Raw genomic sequence first — 18,915 nt, 5'->3', positions numbered from 1 at the left:
TGGTTGGCGGAGGATGCTGCACCCTTGTGTTGTCACGTTGTCCGTGTTTCCTGTCATATCACAGCCACAGAGTAATCGCAGCAGAGATTACTGCCAAGGCTACGATATTTGCTATCGGCTCTACAAGAAAGAGCTTGGGGCTTCCCTGGTGGCGCAGTGGTTGAGAGTCTGCCTGCTAATGCAGGGGACACGGGTTCGAGCCCTGGTCTGGGAGGATCCCACATGCCGCGGAGCAACTAGGCCCGTGAGCCACAACTACTGAGCCTGCGCATCTGGAGCCTGTGCTCTGCAACAAGAGAGGCCACGATAGTGAGAGGCCCGCACACCGCGATGAAGAGTGGCCCCCGCTTGCCACAACTAGAGGAAGCCCTCGCACAGAAACGAAGACCCAACACAGCAAAAATTAATTAATTAATTAATTTTAAAAAAAAAAAGCTTGCCCGCCCCGGTTCTAGAACATAAGCACCCTTGTATGCTAATACTTGGTTTTCATAACCATAATTTTTACTGGCTGAAGAATGCCCTGTTGCAATTTACTGAAGCACGGCACTCGGTGAGGTATCTGATTAATACATAATCCTGCAGGGGACATTTCATGCTTGGAGATGTGTTCGTGGTGGGACCATGTCCTTGGGGATGGATCCCCAGAAAGGGATATGGGTCAAGAGGGGAAGCGTCTTTTTGCCTCCTAGTGACACCCCGTTTTTTGCCTTTGCCCTGTAGGTCAGTGGAGTTGGCTACAATGGCCAAGGGACTGTCTGTCTTGTACCCTCAAAGGAAGTCATTAAGCAGTTTTCCAACGTCTCAGTGGGGAAATTAGTCGAGGTAAGTGTCAGAAGTGCCACCGTGGAAGTAAACATGAATTTAAAACAGAGCTAATGGGGACTCTCTCCGGAAAGAGAGATAGCAGTTGGACCAGCTGGTTCTTGGTGATGACCGGGCCACGGCCCAGGGGTCAGGTTGTCACGGCGGCCCAGATACAGATGGAAATATGGGACGTAAGGGAAGAGCCGGGAGCACCTTCCTCCCCGCTTGCTGGCTGGACAGGGAAGGGGCTCCGTGAATGTCGGGAAACAAGCACAGGATGAACGCCGCCTGTTGTGACCATCAGTACTTGTGATGTGAGCCATACCTATCCTCGCAGGAGCTCACGTCCCCTCCCCACGGGAAGTCTGACCACCATCCCCTCCACGCAGGTCCCACCTCCACGGTGACAATTAACAGAGCCCTGAGAGGGCTGCCCCATTATCTCAGTTGTGCAGATTGAGAAACGGGAGCTCGGGACTTCCCTGGAGGTCCAGTGGTTAAGACGCCGCGCTCCCAATGCAGGGGGCACAGGTTCGGTCCCTGGTTGGAAAACTAAGATACGGCATGCTGGCATGCACAGCGCCGGCCAAAAAAAAAAACAAAAAACGGGGGGCTCAGAGAGGTAGCGTTGAGTGCCCAAGGTCCCCCAGTGAGTGGGAGGGAGCCGGGATTCACCCCCGTGCTCTTTTTGTCTATTTGTTTCTACTTCTCTTTTTTCAGTTATTATTTTAAATTGAGATGTAGGTTGCACACCACAGGATTCACCCTTTTAAAGTGTACAGTTCAGTGGGTTTTAGTATATTCACAAGGTTGTGCAGCCATCACTGCTGTCTAATTCCAGGATGCTTCGTCGCCCCAATCAGAAACCCCGTCCCCTTTAGCGGGCACTGGCCATCACCCCACACGCGTGACCCCCCCCCCCAGTCTGCCTGCCTTCCCACTGTAGTTCGTCATGACAGCTGTGTGATGACCAGCATTCAGCAGAGTCAGTAAATATTAATGGTGTGGATTTTGAAGATCGGGGACTGATGTATTTTGAAGAGTAAACTTGTCCCCTGGCCCCCATGCCAGCCCCAGCTCTGAAAATGGGTCCAGTGTTCAGGGCTGCACCTTTTCACGTGCCTCAGTAAGCCGGGGACCCCGGTGGGTGCAGCTCCAAATACTAACAGACGATCTTTGGAAACCTCTCCTTCCAGGCAGGCTGTGTCGCCAACAACGCCATCATCGGAAAGAACGCCATGATGGGGCAGCCCACGGAAGGCGCCTTGATGGCCCTGGCGATGAAGGTAGGAGGTCTGGGACGTCTGCACGGGGAATTCTTTCACTCGGAGCTCCACTGGCAGCACAATTCCAGGTCCTGTCTGAGTGAGGGAGGTCCTCACATGGCCTTGTCCTCTTCTGAGAAGGACACCGGTCATACCAGCGTGGGCTCCCCCTAACCAGCTCATCTTAACTTCGTTACACCTGCAAAGACCCTATTTCCAAATCAGATCCTGTTCGCAGGCACTGGGGAATTACACCTTCCATAAGTCTTTGAGGGACACAGTGCAACCGATGACACTCCCCTAAGGAGACTTTTTAGATGTTTTTTCCCTAATCACTCCCCCCATGAGATTTTAATACTGCAGATATTACAGAAAGACCCAAACGAACTTTTTTTGTCAGCCCAATAGTATGTATCTGTTCCTGTACTGTATGGGTATCTGTGCTTTATACACAAAAGGAGATTTTTTTCACCCCCTAAGAACCCATTTTCACCCCTTGGGGGGCGATGGGATGCATGGGTTAGGATTGGTTTACAACTGGGCAAACCAAGGCTCAGAGCTGTCAAGGAACTGGCCTGAAAGCCATCAAAGAGAGAGTGAATGTGAGGCCTGGCAGGGACCCCAGGTGGTGACCGCAGGCACCCCACTTCCCAGGGCTCCTTTTGCCGCCTCTTCAAGTCTGAAACATTCATCCTGGCAGAAACCCCACAGGTTCCAGCTAGAAGCTGTGGCAGAGGCCATCAGGCTGTGCCTCTGGGACAAGAGAAAAGAGATTGATTTCTTTTCGGGTGGGACGTTTGAAAGCAAATGGCTTTTCTCTGTGTGCTAAACGCTTGGGTTTCTCATCTGCCTGAGGTGGTTTGAATAATGAATAATTTAAATGCACTGAGCTTGGCCTAGAGATTGGTTTAGGATGACTCACTGAAAACGTCCCATTTTATTTTCCTAGATGGGCTTAAGTGATATTAAAGATTCATACATGCGAAAAAAAGAGATTCCATTCCGTTCGGAGCAGAAGTGGATGGCGGTTCAATGCAGCCCCAAGAATGAGGTGAGTGTGCCTCTCTGCCCCTTTCCAGCAGAGCAAAATGCAGACATCAGAAGAGTTTAAAGTTCCTGGCTACTTCTGTGAGCTTCCAAATATGTGAAAGTACAGTTGATGGCAATTACACCTTTGATTATCTTGGGCCCTCTTCTGAGATTGTCATCTGAATCTCTGGTTCTCAAAGTGGGGTCCCTGAACCCGCAGGAGCATCACCTTGGAATTTGTTTGAAATGCAGATTCTCAGGCTCTACCCCAGACCCACTGAATCAGAAATTCCAGGGCTGGGACCTGGTCACCTGTGTCTGCTGGGGATTCTGATGCAAGTTCACGTGTGAGACTCACTGGCCTACAGTACAATGACTGAGTAATTACTACTGGCGTGACTGCACGTCCTACTGACGACACTGACCCCACTGCTACCTTAGGGTCCTTTTTTCGCATCCCTGTGCTGAGTTCTTTACACATATGAATCTCATGTAACTGTCACAACGGGGGAACGAGCCTTCATCCTGAAGGGGGATCCAGGACACACACCCCGGCATCCACCATAGATGGTGTGGACAGTGAGCTCGCACGTGTGTGCACACATAGGTTCTAGGCCACCAGGGGAACAGGTACCAAATTCTTACTGGCTGTGCCTGGGTGGGGATTCAGCCAACGTTTTTCCCCCACCTTTTTCTATTTAAATTTTCTGTAGCTCTTCAGATTTTCTGAAATGAAAAAACTTTTTTTTTTTAAGAGATTTTTATTGCCTTCTTTCTACCTTTTTCTCCAAACCTTCTGCTCTTTCTGGAATCTGTCACGTCTTGCCCATGCTGAGATTTCCCATCTCATTCACAGTGGCGGGTAGCTCGGCCAGCTTATCCCAGGTCTTTGCCATGAGTGGACAGGCATATAAATTCCGGGTGCTTAAGAGGGGTTTTGGGTTTTTTTTTAATGTTTTAATACCTTCAAATCTTATTTCCCCCCCAAAGGCAATGGTAATATATTTTCATTGAAAAAAATTATAGAAATGTAACTTCAAAAATGGAAGCTCACGACAATCCTGCCCCTCTTTTCTCCCTACCCACTCCCCACCCATGCTAACACCCCTTAGCAGTCAGAGATAGAGTGTTCCAGATTCTAAACGTGCACATGCAGCATGGGGGGTGGTAGTTTCAAAAGAAGGTCATGCCGTATACAGTGTGTGTAATTTGCTCTTTTCCCTTAAATGCTGTCTCGGACAGCTTTCCGTGTCAGTTGGCACAAGCTCATTCGCTGCCCACTGCAAGCAGGAAGGCGCTGTGCTCGTGCCGGGGTTACAGTGTGACCCACACTGACAAGGCACCTGGCTCTTACGGTCTCGGGGAGACGGAGCTTAACAAATGCACAGGAAACGGGTCAGCTGCTCATTTGGGTTCATTCTTATGGGCCAAGTTCATGGTGCCTGCCTTGCTTGGAAGTCTCCCTGAAATAGACATCTAGTGGTCAGTCACACACTTAAAGGCACAGCACTGGCTGGGATATGACCAGTTTGTGAAACGTGCGGATGCTTTGAGTGACATTAACCAGGGAGCCTGATGTAGGGCAGGCCGGGTTTGGGTCAGAGATCGGCCTCACCCCTCTCTGGGCTGCAAGGTATTCCATCGCGTGGATTTCCTGTAACTTCTCTAACCTGTCCTGTATCGGTGAACAATGACGGTCCGGGATAAATAACCCTGCCGTGAACATCTCTGTGTGGATGAGGTGACGGTCACCAAGAGCTGAAGCAGCCAGTGTCAGCCGATTTTTTTCCTTTTGTCTTTTCCAAGGAGCAGGAAGACATCTACTTCATGAAGGGGGCCTTCGAGGAAGTGATTCGTTACTGTACCATGTACAACCATGGGGGTATCCCCCTGCCGCTGACACCCCAACAGCGAGCCTTCTGCCAGCAGGAGGAGAAGAGGATGGGGTCGCTCGGCCTGCGGGGTCAGTGCCTGTGGTCCCAGCCCCAAGCTCTAAGTTTGCATATAACACTGACTTCTCAAGTGTATTAACGCAGGGTCCCGAGTCAACGCAGTGATGATCAGAGTGGTGTCAGGCAGGATGCTAATGCAAGCAAAGCCAGGGTGGGCTCTCTTGGGCAGATGAAAGATAGGGAGACCCCCACCCATCTCAGCCGCCAGATGACACCCGTTATCCCAGACGCAGCTCACGTGTGCAAGAAGAGGTTCTGAGTTTTCTAAGACAGGTGAACAGGCCACCCCTGAAACAATGATTTTCCCGATTGGTCGTCTTGCTCACGGCTCGCTGTCAGGAAAACCCAAAGCTCTTGTAAATTAATAGACATTTCATTCCTTGGCCATTTCCAATTTTCTGCACCAGGGCCGACGCCTTCCCCGATGGGCTGAACATTAAATCTCATGTTTCCCGTAGTGTCATATGTCAGCCTGTCGGTTTTCAGAGAAAATGTCTAAAAACACTCTGGAACACGTGTATTCCCTCAGGGGAAAGTGAGAAGCGTTGGCTTGCTGTATTGGTTTCAGTTGCCCTAGTTTTCCCCTTCAGGGGACAGTAATTATAAACTGACAAGCCTAGAAGGTGAGGACATGACAGGACAGAGCTGAGCTTAGCTGAGCAGGGCAGGGAGGGTTGCTTTGAGAAAGGGGGGAATGGTACCCGCATCGCTGGCACACCCCCTGGCATCACTGGTACAGTGTCATGACTGAGGGGTCACAGCTGGAACTTGCTGGCCTATCTCCCCTCCCATATCAGTAAGGTGACAAAGTAAGGTCAGTTCTCACACCACCCCCTCAGAGCACCTGTCCCCAAGAGCCGGGCCTGGCTTCTGTGCCACTGAAACAGAGTCCTCTGACCTGTGTTGCCTCCTGCACATTTTTCTTGACCTCGGTAGCTGTTGCCCCGAGTCTGCGGGCAATGACAGATAGGCAGGCCATCAGAAATGCGCCCGTATGCGCCAGCCCACAGGTGTTCTCGTGGCCACTCCCCTTGGGGACTGCACCGCCAGAGCAGAGAGGCCCGTCTCCTGCTGGGCAGGCTGCTGCTTGCCCTGCTCTCCATCGTGGGTGAGCCGGCAACGGCCGCTGCCCTGCACGGGCCTGACGACCACCGGAAAGAGCGTCCCTTCCCTTGTGGTCCAGGGACTTAGTGCCCAAGCCCCTCGCGGACAGAAGAGGGTCTGGGACACGGTGGGGCTGGGCTGACTGGAGACGAAAATCTTCTGAACCTTCTGTGGGTCTTGCTCTGTCTGCAGTGCTGGCCCTGGCTTCTGGGCCCGAGCTGGGGAAGCTGACGTTCCTGGGTCTCATCGGAATCATCGACCCTCCGAGGGCTGGCGTGGAGGAAGCGGTCCACGTTCTCTCTGATTCGGGCTTGTCCGTGAAAATGATAACGGGAGACGCTCTGGAGACGGCCTTGGCGATAGGTAACCAGGGAATGGGGTGGAGGGTGAGGGTCGCTACCAGTGCTTCCTCCTCGAGGGACCTGGTCAGGAGAGCTCACACCTTCCTTCCACGTGCTTGGAAGAGATTCTGAGGTTCGAGGACCAGCATCCCACCTTCCGAGTGGGTGTTTGTCTCTAAAATGTTGGCAGGTTCTCCTAAAGAGGAAAAGACCTCGTGTGCACCGAGAACATTCTCTGTCCTGGGGGCCTTCCATCCATGATCTCACCTCCACAGGCAGCATCATTGCCTGTGCACACTTCCAGTCTGGCTTCTGCCAGTAGCGGTGTGCCCTTGGCAAACCATTGAGCCACTCTGACCCTCAGGCTTTTCATCAGCAGAGGGCTAGCTAGCAACCTTCCTCCTCCTACTCTTTTTATTACTGTTAGCAGGGTTGCCACACCTTGGGTTTCTTCCCCCTCTGTCTTGAGGCAGCCTGGCACCATGGAAAGATCACAGACTCTGGAATCAGACAGAAAGAACCACGTCAGGTCCAGCATTAGCACTTACTAGCCCTATGACCTTGGGAAAGTCACTGCTGTCTGTTTCCTCATCTTTAGAGTGGGGATAAGAGGCCTCTGTTGCCAGTTCATTCTGTGGATGGAATTAAGGTCAGATACCATAGCAGGTGCTCTCTAATTGGGGCCACCTTGGTTTTGTTTTTCCCTGTGGCCAAGGCGGGGCCTGATGTCAGGTAGGTGGCGTGAGGGGCACGTTTAGGGACCACAGGCTCAGGCCCTCAGAAGGGACTGTCCACACCCTGCAGGAAGAAACATCGGCCTGTGCAACGGGAAGCTGAGCGCCATGTCCGGGGAAGAGGTGGAAAGCGCCGAGCAGGGCGAGCTGGCCAAGCGCGTCGGGAAGGTGGGGTCCTCCCGAGGCTCGCCGCCGAGGGGCGTGGGGTGAAGGTGCCACCTCCTCAGTCACTGATGCTCGGCCCTCTCCCGTCTCCGTATCCAGGTGTCTGTCTTCTTCAGGACCAGCCCAAAGCACAAACTCAAAATCATCAAGGTCAGTTGTGTGCCTCTCTGGTCCCTCAGGGCACAGCCCAGGGCGGTGGCAGCTCTGCTCACAAGGTGGTCCAGGGCCCAGCGGTGGCCGCCTCCTCTGCACTGGCCTCTGGGGAGGGGAGAACTGGGGGCCCCGTGCCACGTATACCAAAAGCGGGGAGCAGGAATTGGGTGGCGCAAAGGGAGAAACGCAGAGCCCAGCCTTCGTTAGTCGGGTGCTCCTTGGTATATTCCTGTTATTTAACTCCAGGCCTTAGTTTCCTCATCTGTAAAATGGAGATAATGTGAATGACAGAGTGACACCAGCTAATTCACAAGGCAGGAGAGGGTGAAACGAAGCCAGGGGACTTACCTGGCTGTCCACTGGTTAAGGCTCCACGCTTCCAGTGTAGCGGGTGCGGGTTCAATCCCTGGTCAGGGAACTACGATCCCACATGCTGCATGGCGTGGCCAAAAAAAAAAAAAGAAAGAAACGAAGCAGGGCCTGTGAAGCCCTTGGCAGCTGCCTGGCCCAGCGCAGGTGCCTTCTGATGGTGCATCAAAAACGAAAGGACTAGAACGAGAGACTCCTGCGTTTTCCCGCACACAGATGCTTTGAAAAGTTGCTCTTTAACACGTGTGTTTTTCCTTTTGTGTCATTTTGGGGTTTTTTAGTTCTACAGAGTGAATCTCTGTGCCAGTCATTCCTCAAAGAGAATATTAATACTTACTGGGTACCACATGGATTCAGGGGACGAGTTGATTATTATTTGTTAATGGTTGTTGACTGAAAAGCACACCGTGAGAGCTGTGAGTTAAGTTTTATTGGGGGCAAACTGAGGACTACAGCTGGGGAGACAGCGTCTCAGCTCTGAGGGGCCGCTCCGAAGAGGTAGGGGGTGGGGTATGTATGTGACTTTAGTGAAGGGGGTACCAGCAGTCATGCACACGTTTTGGCAGAAGGCTGCTCCTGGCCACGAGGAGCTGACGTCTCTGTTAGTGATTTTAGTGCTTTTCTAGATACGAAAAGTTGTAAGAATCTGGGCGCATAAAATCTCCTGAAAACAGCCAACCATCTGAAGGCTTGTTCTGGCAGTTCTCCCCTCATTCCCCATCTCCGCCCTGAACTCCTTTCAGGGGCTGTGGAAGGTCAGCAGCTGCAGTGGCCAGTGACTTCATCCTTATAGAACCAGACGGCAAGCGAGTTTTTAGTTGGCGTGGTGACGGATAACACATTCACGCCTTCGCTCTGTGCCGGGCACTGTCCCCTCTGTGTTCTTAGTTTAGGGCTCACAACAGCCCTGATAAGGAGGGACCGTGCTCCCACTTCGCAGATAGAGAAGCTGAGGTTAGGTTCAGGGCTTGCCCCGTGCCCACAGCTCGTATGGGGGGGGAACTGGGATTCAGACCCGGGCCAGCTGACCCCAGTGCCCTCTAGAGAGGGGCCTTTGCCGTGGACCACTCAGTGTGAGAGGCGGGGCAGGAGGAGGGAAGGATCTGGAAGGCAGGTCCTCAGGCTGCAGGCCTCCACTGGCCTCCTCTTTCCAAAGGCTTTGCAGGAGTCGGGGGCGATCGTGGCCATGACGGGGGACGGGGTGAATGACGCGGTCGCCCTGAAGTCGGCGGACATCGGGATTGCCATGGGGCAGACAGGGACGGACGTCAGCAAGGAGGCCGCCAACATGATCCTGGTGGACGATGACTTCTCAGCCATCATGTAAGCTGCTCTTTAGGTGTTTCTTCAGTGGCAAAAATGCCTGGGGTGGTAGCCCCCTCCTCTGCTGTGGTGGGTATACACGGTGTCCCCAGGCCCACCCCCCCTCATGGAAAGCAGGGCCACGGGGGCCCCTTCTCCTTGGTGGATCACCGAGGGGCAGGAGGCACTTCGGGAGCCTTGGGTGAGGGCTGGGGTCCCAGGGCTCGGAGGAGAGGATGGTCTACAGTCTTTGGACAGAAGGGCGATCGTGGCTTGGGGACCAGTCCCCAGCAGCTGAAGCCACCTGTTAGGACATCGGCATCCTCTACTGGTGATTCCCCGAGAATGCCAGCAAGGAGAAACGTGACCTCTGGTGACACCGTCGCTTCCTTTAGCAGGTGACGGAGCTGCCTGACCCTTCTCTCCCGGCCGTCTTTGTGAATAAATGCTTTCTCCTCTCTGGCAGGAATGCGGTGGAGGAAGGCAAGGGGATTTTTCATAACATCAAGAACTTTGTCCGATTTCAGCTGAGCACGTAAGTCGAGGCCGGTGTCCCCCCGCCGTGTGCCAGGTCTGGGAGCAGCTGGTGACAGTGCCCTGTGTGTGCCCTGCAGGAGCATCTCGGCCTTGAGCCTCATCACACTGTCCACCGTGTGCAACCTGCCCAGCCCCCTCAATGCCATGCAGATCCTGTGGATCAACATCATCATGGACGGGCCGCCGGCGCAGAGGTAAGGCAGCGGGCTGGCAGGAGCGTGCAGGGGAGACGGCGAGGGGAATGCACCAGGCGCAGGAGGAGGCCTCCGGTGGGCGGGCAGGGGGACGACGAACTTTCTGCTCCTCTGCCTGGAATGCTCTCCCTGAGTTACCTGCATGGCTCGCGCCCTCTTCATTCGGGTCACTGCCTCCGAGAAGTCCTCCCTGATTTCTCTAGCAGCAGCTTTCTCCCTCCCAGTCACCTTACCCTGCTTTATTTTTGCCTAGAGGGGAACATATTTCCTTGTTTATCTGACCATAATCCATCTCCCCTTTAGCATGTCAGCTTCCTGGGGGCAAGGTGTTTTTGTTCCCTGCAGGATCCCCGACTCCTACAGTGGTGCCCGGCACACACTAGGTGCTTAGGACGTTATTGGCTGGATGAATGAGGAGGGAGCGTGAGGCTAACGGAGTGAATGATGCAGGAGGAAGGATGGGCCCTGGAGGCAGGGAGGCTGGTGTGAGCGAGCGAGGCACTTCCCTGCGTCTGAGCACAAGGCGGGTGTTGCTGTCGGTGCAGCTGAATTGTTGGTTATTAATCTAATCACCACCGGAGACGGCTTTGCTCCCCCCCACGCCCAGCGAGAGGGCACCTCTTATACGTGCTCTCCCCGGGAACGGAGCGCGAGCAAAGCTGGACCCCAGCCGTATCTGCCCCGCGTGGGTGTCCCCCAGCCTGCTCCCTCCTTGGTGCCCCACACCATCCACTGCGGGCCCAGCCCCGATCCCGCTGCCTTGGAGTTGGCTGAAGGCAGGTCCCCTCAGTTGCTGGGGGGCTCTTTAGTGGGCAGGGCCTGGATCCCATTTCTCCAGGCCAGCTGGGATGAGGCCAGGCCCGAGCTGGGGGCGGGGGTCTCTGAGGTGGCGGGGAAGGACCGGGCACCATTCAGGACCACGTGGTCGGCCACAGGCATGGTCTTCTGTCACTGCACTCGTGGCTGGGGATGCGGGAGGGCGGTGGAGCTGCTGGGCTGTCGGTGGGGTCCAGGCTGTGGCAGCGGAGCAGAGGACGTGAGGCAGGAGGGGCTGGGGACAAGCTGGAGGCACTGCCTGCGCCCATCCAGGCCTTCGATGTGGACCCTTGTGCGTCACTTCGCCGGGTGGCCTCGCACATTTAACCACTGCACGTCTTTTCAGTGGTTTATTTCAAAGCGTCCGGTTTTGTTCCGAGCAGCTTGGGGGTAGAGCCGGTCGACAGGGACACCCTCAGGCAACCGCCACGGCACATCAAGGACGTGATACTCGGCAGATCCCTCATCCTGAAGATCCTCCTGTCGGCCGCCACCATCATCAGCGGGACCCTCTTCATCTTCTGGAAAGAGGTGGGGGAGTCCTCATGGGCTTGGCCAGCGGGTCTGTGCGGTGGCAGACGCGGGGCAGGGGTGTGGTCCCGGCCCCCAGGGGCGCAGGCGCCGTGGCTGGGGGAGACAAACACACGTGCAGGGCAGGGGGCAGCAGAGGGCGGGGAGGGACTGCGAGCCAACGCTGCAGAGGTGGGACCAGGCAGAAGGGACGTGAGGCCTCACAGGCAGAGAAAAGGCGGCAGATTTTTTTCCTAAATGGGACACAGTGCGGCTCCTGCTTTCTATTATCCCCAGGAGACAATCTGACATCTACTAAAGAAATTCCTGTCTTATTCTCAGGAGATGACTATTTGGGAGATCTTTTTTTTGTGTGGTACACGGGCCTCTCACTGTTGTGGCCTCTCCCGTTGCGGAGCACAGGCTCCGGAGTGGCCATGGCTCACGGGCCCAGCCGCTCTGCGGCATGTGGGATCTTCCCGGACCGGGGCACGAACCCGTGTCCCCTCCATCGGCAGGTGGACTCTCAACCACTGCACCACCAGGGAAGCCCGAGATCTTACTTTTTATTTAATTTTTATTTTATATTGGGGTGGAGTTGATTTACAATGTTGTGTTAGTTTCAGGTGTACAGCAAGGTGATTCAGGTATGCATATACATGTATCCATTCTTTTTCAGAATCTTTTTCCTTATAGGTTATTACAGAATACTGAGTTCCCTGTGCTACACAGTAGGTCCTTGTTGATTATTTACATGTAGTGGTAGTGTGTATAAATTAATCCCAAACTCCCAATCTATATTCCCTGCCAACGATTCCCCTTTAGTAACCATAAGTTTGTTTTCAAAGTCTGTGAGTCTGTTTGTTTTGTAAATAAGTTCATTTGTATCATTTTTTTTTACATTCCACATATAAGTGATATCATATATTTGTCTGGCTTACTTAATATGATAATCTCTAGGTCCATCCATGTTGCTGCAAATGGCATTATTTCATTCTTTTTTTATGGCTGAGTAATATTCCATTGTATGTATGTACCACATCTTCTTTATCCGTTCCTCTGTTGATGGACGGTGAGGCTGCTTCCATGTTTTGGCTTTTGTGAGTAGTGCTGCTGTGAACATAGGGGTGCAGGTATCTTTTAGAATTATAGCTTTGTCTGGGTAATTCTAGTTTTAGTTTTTTAAGGCACCTCCATACTGTTCTCTATTGTGGCTTTATCAATTTACATTCCCACCAACAGTGCAAGAGGGTTCCCTTTTCTCCACACCCTCTCCAGCATTTATTGTTTGGAGGCTTTTTGAGGATGGCCATTCTGACCGGTGTGAGGTGTTATCTCTTACAGTTTTGATTTGCATTTCTCTGATAATTAGCGATGTTGAGCATCTTTTCATGTGCTTTTTGGCCATCTGTATGTCTTCTTTGGAGAAATGTCTATTTAGGTCTTCTGCCCATTTTTTGACTGGGTTGTTTTGTTGATATTGAGTTGTATGAGCTGTTTATATATTTTGGAGATTAAGCCCTTGTCAGTTGCCTCATTTGCAAATATTTTCTCCCATTCTGTGGGTTGTCTTTGTTTTTATTTTCATTACTCTAGGAGGTGGATCAAAGAAGATATTTCTCTGATTTATGTTAGTGTTCTGCCTATGTTTTCCTCTAGGGGTTTTATAGTGTCTGGCCTTACATTTAGGTCTTTAATCCATCTGGAGTTTATTGTTGTGTATGGTTAGGGAGTGTTCTAATTTCATTCTTTTACATGTAGCTGTCCAGTTTTCCCAGCACCACTTACCGAAGAGGTCGTCTGTTCTCACTGTAGGGGATCTCATTATGCGTCACCTTTCCGTGGCCTGCAGGTTCAGGCAGCCCCTGTGCTGAGACGGCCAGTGAGCTAGAGAATTAGGCATGTGATCGTCCAGGCGTTTAAACCCAGCTCGCCCCTGTGCGGGAGGGGGGATGGGGCGCCGGACAAGCCCCAGGTCTGTTTTTCGCAGGGGTGTTCCCCACAGCACCCCCCGAGGAGCAGCTGGGCTCTTTCTTGCATCCTCAACGGCCCGGAAGGTGGAAGAGGCCCCGCCTTTGTCCAGCACATGTGCTCAGCCAGGCTGGGGGAGAGGCACAGATCTGTCGGTTCTAACAGGGGTCCTGAGGGCGGAGTCCCCGCCTCCCCCGCACCTTCTCACCCTGTGCACTCGCATTCCAGATGCCCGAAGACAAGGCAAGCACCCCGCGCACCACAACCATGACCTTCACCTGTTTCGTGCTCTTCGACCTCTTCAACGCCTTGACCTGCCGCTCCCAGGTGAGACCCCGCTGCCCCCGGCAGCACCGGCTCCTGCTTTCCAGGCCCTAGTCTCTGGGCGGCTCCTGTGCCCCAACTGTGCCCTTCGTCTCCGCAGACCAAGCTGATAGTCGAGATCGGCTTCCTGAGGAACCGCACGTTCCTCTACTCTGTGCTCGGGTCTGTCCTGGGGCAGCTGGCGGTGATATACCTGCCGCCCCTGCAGAAGGTCTTCCAGACGGAGAACCTGGGGGCGCTCGGTGAGTGGGAGGGGTCACCCGGGACCGCAGCCGTCCTCGCCGCATGCATGGGGCAGCTGCAGACCTCTCCGGGGTGTGAATTCCCCGCATGGGGCCATCCTGTCCCCAAAGGACTGGGCTCGTTCCTGGACATCTGCACTGGGTAGGAGGGGGCGACGTGATGGGGGGAGTGGAGAAGGTGGAAAACACGGGGATAGCTCCTAGGAGTCAGGGGAGGGCACAGGGGTCTCAACGTCCCGGCCCACCCCCTCCCTGCCCCAGAGCAGGAGGCTCAGAGCAGGGACGGAGAGGCCCAGGGGCAGCACCAAGATGGACCACAGTCTGGGCTCAGCCTGTGATGTGCTGCCCCAGCTTAGGAGTGAGTTTACCCTGTTGGGGGTTTTAACAGGGCCTGTGTCACTGGGACCCCACTTACCTGGAGGTAGGAGTGGGCCAGCTGGCAGTTCCTGCTGAAAGGGCCCCATGCAATGACCACAGCTCTCTGGGCCCCAAGCACACATGCCACGTGGGGGACCCCAGGGACTCCCCTGCATCTTCAGCAGGCTTCTGGCAGATCCATGGTCTCTCTTCGGAAGCTGCGCCGGGTGGCTTGGCCTCCTCTGCCTGAAACGGTGGTGACAGGGACCAGAAGTGGGAGGAGGCGGCCTGGAGAGCAGCAGTGCAGGGAGGGCACCCGGGTGACCGCCGACCCCGCTTTCCATCGGCAATCCCAGACCCCACTGGGGAGCCAGAGGGTGAGGGGGCTGGCGAGGCAGCTCCCAAGGCAGAGCACAAGGTGGGGCCCATCCCAGGATCATGAAATGCTCAGCAGCATCCGAGGTGGTGGAGACAAGGGCACTGAAAACCTTTGGGCAAGGCTGGGAACCCTCAGCTTCTTCTTCCCCAAAATCTAAAAAGCAGGGTCCCTGAGGGTATGGAGAAAAGAAAAAAACCTAAAAATGTTTTTTTACAGATGTTTCCATCCACTGGGAATTCAGGAAGCTTCCCAAGTCTAAAGGAAGTGCAGGGCCTGTGCTGGGCACCATGTCCGTCACGAATCATTGCCCACAGGGAGCCGAGCAAAGGCTCAGGGGGAGAACATAGGGCCAGCCCTCCACAACGAGCCGGAGTCGGGCTGGACTGGGAGCCTGAGCTGTGGCCGGGGGCGTCTGCCCAGGGAAGGGTCTCCTTCCAGCTGCAGCTTGCATCCTGCCCGCCCCCCAGCTCTGAGCTGCCTGTGAAGGCCAGCTGGTCCTTGTGGAGCTGGCGCTGCAGCGTTTCGGATGCTGGGCTGGGGAGATCTCTGCCCCCTCAGGGGAGGGGCAAGTCTGGTCCTCAGCTCCCGGGTCCGGGCCCCTCACCTCTGTAACTCAGAACAAACCAAGCACGGGGAACAGAACTCCATGGCCCCCTGGGCTCCGGTGCTGGGCAGCGCAGGGCTGGGGACCAGAGGGGCCAGCTTGCGCTCTCTGACCTTTTTCTCTCTTCACCTGTTGGCAGATCTATTGCTTTTAACTGGATTGGCCTCCTCCGTGTTCATTTTGTCAGAGCTCTTCAAACTAGGTGAAAAATTCTGCTCCAGAGCCAAGAAAGCCCAGATCCACCAGGAAGATGTATAGTGGACCCTGACCCATGTAGAATTCCCCTAAATCTATATTTTTATGTGACTGTGGCCCTCCCCCTGCCCCGCCTCTTCTGAGAGGTGCTTTCAGGACACCGTGGCGTCAGGTCACTCACCTGGCTATTCCTGGGAAACCGGCCGGGAGCTTGGGCCCAGCCTTGCGTCCATCCACCAGTCTGTCCCGCCAGGCCCTGGGCCAAACAGTGAAGGACCTGCACAGAAACACCTCACTATTTATTAAATCACAATGATTTTTATTAACCACGTCTGGCTATGTATTTGTGCCATAGCTTAGTGCCATGCAGCCCCTGGTAGGATGAGAAGATGGTCGGGGGGAGAGGGCAGGACCCAGGCTTCTGGTCACACTGCCCAATTGAGGCCCCATCTCCTCATCCATTAAAGGGGGGCTTTGGGTATTTTTAAGTGGGATGCCTGGGGCCTGATGATTATTTTGATGGATTTAATCAGCCCTTTCCTACACGTGGCCAGGTGGGAAACGCACAACCTCAGGTTCATGACCACGTATGTGGCGAGAGGCAGTCACGTCCTGAACAGCCTAAACAAAAGCCTCGGCTTTTGAGGCTGAACAAGACGTGGCCTTTCCCTCCAGAATCAGGAACCGGAATATGTCCCCCCAGCCTGAGGCTTGTTTCCCACTGGCCCCAAGACTGTTCTTAACACGTGTCCACCCTTCCAGCTGAAAGATGGAAGAGCAGGGAGGTCTGTGGCCGGGCAAAAACAACCACAGAGAACCAGAAATGCAACTCCACCTTTCATGAAATGAGGCCAAAGCTATAACCCCCCCGACGCAGGGCTTTCCAGAGAAATCGAACCAACGGGATGGAGAGGAGAGAAAGAAGGACGTTTGTGTTAAGAAGTTGGCTTACGTGACTGTCGGGGCCAGGGAGTCCGACGTTTCCAGCGCTGGCCGACAGGCTGGAGACTCAGGAAGGAGCTGGTACTGCAGGGCTCGGGTCTAGGTTCCTTTCTTCTCGGGGACCTCCGTCTTCTAGCCTTCGATTGGATGAGGCCCGCCCACGTGATGAAGGTCATCTGCTTCATTCAGAGTCTACTGGTTTAAATGTTAATCACATCTAAAAACTCCCAGAGACATCTAGGCACCATGGCCTAGCCAAACTGACACACACAAGTGAATCACTACACCCAGCCACAGGAGCTGTGAGACAGGCTGCCCCCGGTGGTAACACCCAGGCCAGACAGAGTGAAGAAGATCAAAGTGGACCCCTGAAGCTCCCAGGCAAAGCCCACATTTCTCCAAAGTAAGATTCACAGCCTCACTAGGCTCCTTGGCCCCAAGTGACACCAGAGCTAAATGAGGAGACACACATAAGCCATCCCCACAAGAAGAGGGAGGGGGCTGGCTGGAGAAGACCCCTTTGGGGCAGGGGTGATACCTGCCCACAGCTACCAACCTTTAGCGACTGCCTAGACGTAAAGGCTAAATAACGTCACACACACACAGCCTGCTACGGGGCTTCTCTCTGAGTCAGGGACACTCCCTGCTGCTCCCTCCCTTTTCAGGATTCTTCAGCAAATTGCTGGCCCAAGCAATAGGTTTCTCATTAAAAAAAATAATAATAAGTGCTCCCTGGTGGTGCAGTGGTTGAGAGTCCGCCTGCCGATGCAGGGGACACGGGTTCGTGCCCAGGTCCAGGAAGATCCCACATGCCGTGGAGCAGCTGGGCCCGTGAGCCATGGCCGCTGAACCTATGCCATGGCTGCTGAGCATGCGCGTCCGGAGCCTGTGCTCCGCAACGGGAGAGGCCACAACAGTGAGAGGCCCGCGTACTGCAAAAATAAATAAATAAATAAATAATAAAAAATAACTAGGGTCGATTGATACTTGCAATAGAAACAACAAAAAAGTATTCTTAACCCTTACTTATACCATACAGAACAAGCCAGGATAAACTGCAAATGTAAAAGGTAAAACAGTAAAGCTTTTGAAAGAAAAAATAGGGATAGGTAAATTTTTACCAAATAAGACACAAAGAGCTAGCCACTAAGTGTTATATATACCGGATCGACTGGACTACATGCAAGTGAAGACCCTCTTCTCGCCAAGGATGTAATAGAACAGGACCATTAAGCAGCTTACCTCCATTTATTTGTATAGAACTCCACCCATCAACAGCAGGGGGCCGTTCACCAAAATAAAGACAGTAAAGAAAGACCAGAAAACAATGAAGTCAAAGGCAAAAATAGAAAAATAAAATAAAATCAAAAGCCAGTTCTTTGAAAAAATCAATGGAAGTGTCAGTCTTGCTAAAGGTTCATCAAAGGAAAAAAAAGATACAAACTACCAATATTAGGAATGAGAGATGGTGTATCACACAGATCCCAGTATATCATACAGGTCCCTCAAGATATTCCAAAAATAAAGGAACATTAAGAACAACTTTATGCACTTAAACTTAACAAGTTAGATGAAATAAACCAATTCCTTGAAAACCACAAACTACTAAAACTCACTGAAGATGAAATAATACATAATCTGAGTAGTCATATAGCTAGCAAAGACACTGAAGTTATCATTAAAACCATCCCCCAAAAAGGAAATCACCAAAGCCAGATGGTTTCACTGGTAAATGTTACTAAACATTTAAAGAAATAACAATCCTGCACAATCTCTTCCAGGAAATAAGAGGAGGGAACACTTCTCAACTCATTTTATGAAGCCAACATTACCCTGATATCAAAACCATACAAACACAGTACCATAGACCAATATCCCTCATGAACGCAGAGACAAGAATCCTCAATGAAATATTAGCAAATTGGATCCAGCCATATATAAAGAGTACAAGACACCATGAGCAAGTGGGATTAATCCAAGAATGAAAAGCTAGGTCAATATTCAATAATCAATGCAACCCACCATATTAATAGTCTAGAGAAGGAAAACCACATGGTCATATCAATTGAAGCAGGAAAAGCATTCATAACATTCAAACCCCATTCATGATAAAAACTCAGTGAACTAGGAATAGAAGGAAACTTCTTGAACCAAATGAAAAGTATCTAGAAAAAATAAAAAACCCTATAGTCAACATCATACTTAATGATGAAAGACTGAATGCTTCCCCCATAACATTAAGAGCAAAGCAAAGATGTCCAGCCTCACCACTCCTATTCAGCATAATACTGGAATTCCTAGTCAGTGCAATAATACCAAGAAAAGAAAATTAAAAGGCACTGGAAAAGAGATTTAAAAGGGGGAAATAAAACTGTCCCTATTCACATGACACTGTATGTAGAAACTCCCAAGGAATCTAAAACACAAAAACCTTTCCAGAACCAATAAGTGAGTCTAGGGAAGCCACAGATACAAGGTTAACAAAAAATCACTGGTATTTCTATATACTAGCAATGAACAATTGGAAACTGAAAATTTAAATGTAATACACATTTACAATGAAGCAAATTGAAATAAGTATAAACTAACAAAACATGTTTAGGATCTGTGTGTGTGCTGCAAA

General features: G+C 52.4%; 1 protein-coding gene across 1 annotated transcript in view; it reads left to right on the top strand.

The window, feature by feature from the left end:
• The window catches only part of ATP2C2 (ATPase secretory pathway Ca2+ transporting 2), a gene marked incomplete at its 5' end in the record, with an annotated part of 50,202 nt that extends 34,692 nt beyond the window's left edge, over positions 1-15,510 (top strand). The window contains 14 exons of the mRNA XM_082605787.1: positions 724-825; positions 2,004-2,093; positions 3,022-3,123; positions 4,908-5,064; positions 6,350-6,520; positions 7,303-7,400; positions 7,497-7,547; positions 9,076-9,242; positions 9,688-9,756; positions 9,836-9,952; positions 11,152-11,299; positions 13,478-13,576; positions 13,674-13,815; positions 15,295-15,510. Of these exons, the coding sequence (XP_082461913.1) occupies positions 724-825; positions 2,004-2,093; positions 3,022-3,123; positions 4,908-5,064; positions 6,350-6,520; positions 7,303-7,400; positions 7,497-7,547; positions 9,076-9,242; positions 9,688-9,756; positions 9,836-9,952; positions 11,152-11,299; positions 13,478-13,576; positions 13,674-13,815; positions 15,295-15,413 (1,632 nt within the window). The 3' untranslated portion in view covers positions 15,414-15,510. The remainder of the gene's footprint in view (positions 1-723; positions 826-2,003; positions 2,094-3,021; positions 3,124-4,907; positions 5,065-6,349; positions 6,521-7,302; positions 7,401-7,496; positions 7,548-9,075; positions 9,243-9,687; positions 9,757-9,835; positions 9,953-11,151; positions 11,300-13,477; positions 13,577-13,673; positions 13,816-15,294) is intronic.
• Between the last annotated feature and the right edge of the window lie 3,405 nt (positions 15,511-18,915).

The sequence above is a fragment of the Mesoplodon mirus genome (genome assembly GCF_964341445.2).
Source record: "Mesoplodon mirus genome assembly, chromosome: 19".
NCBI classification, from domain to species: domain Eukaryota; kingdom Metazoa; phylum Chordata; class Mammalia; order Artiodactyla; family Ziphiidae; genus Mesoplodon; species Mesoplodon mirus.
Note: the sequence above shows the minus strand (reverse complement) of the source record. Positions and strands in the feature narration are given on the sequence as shown.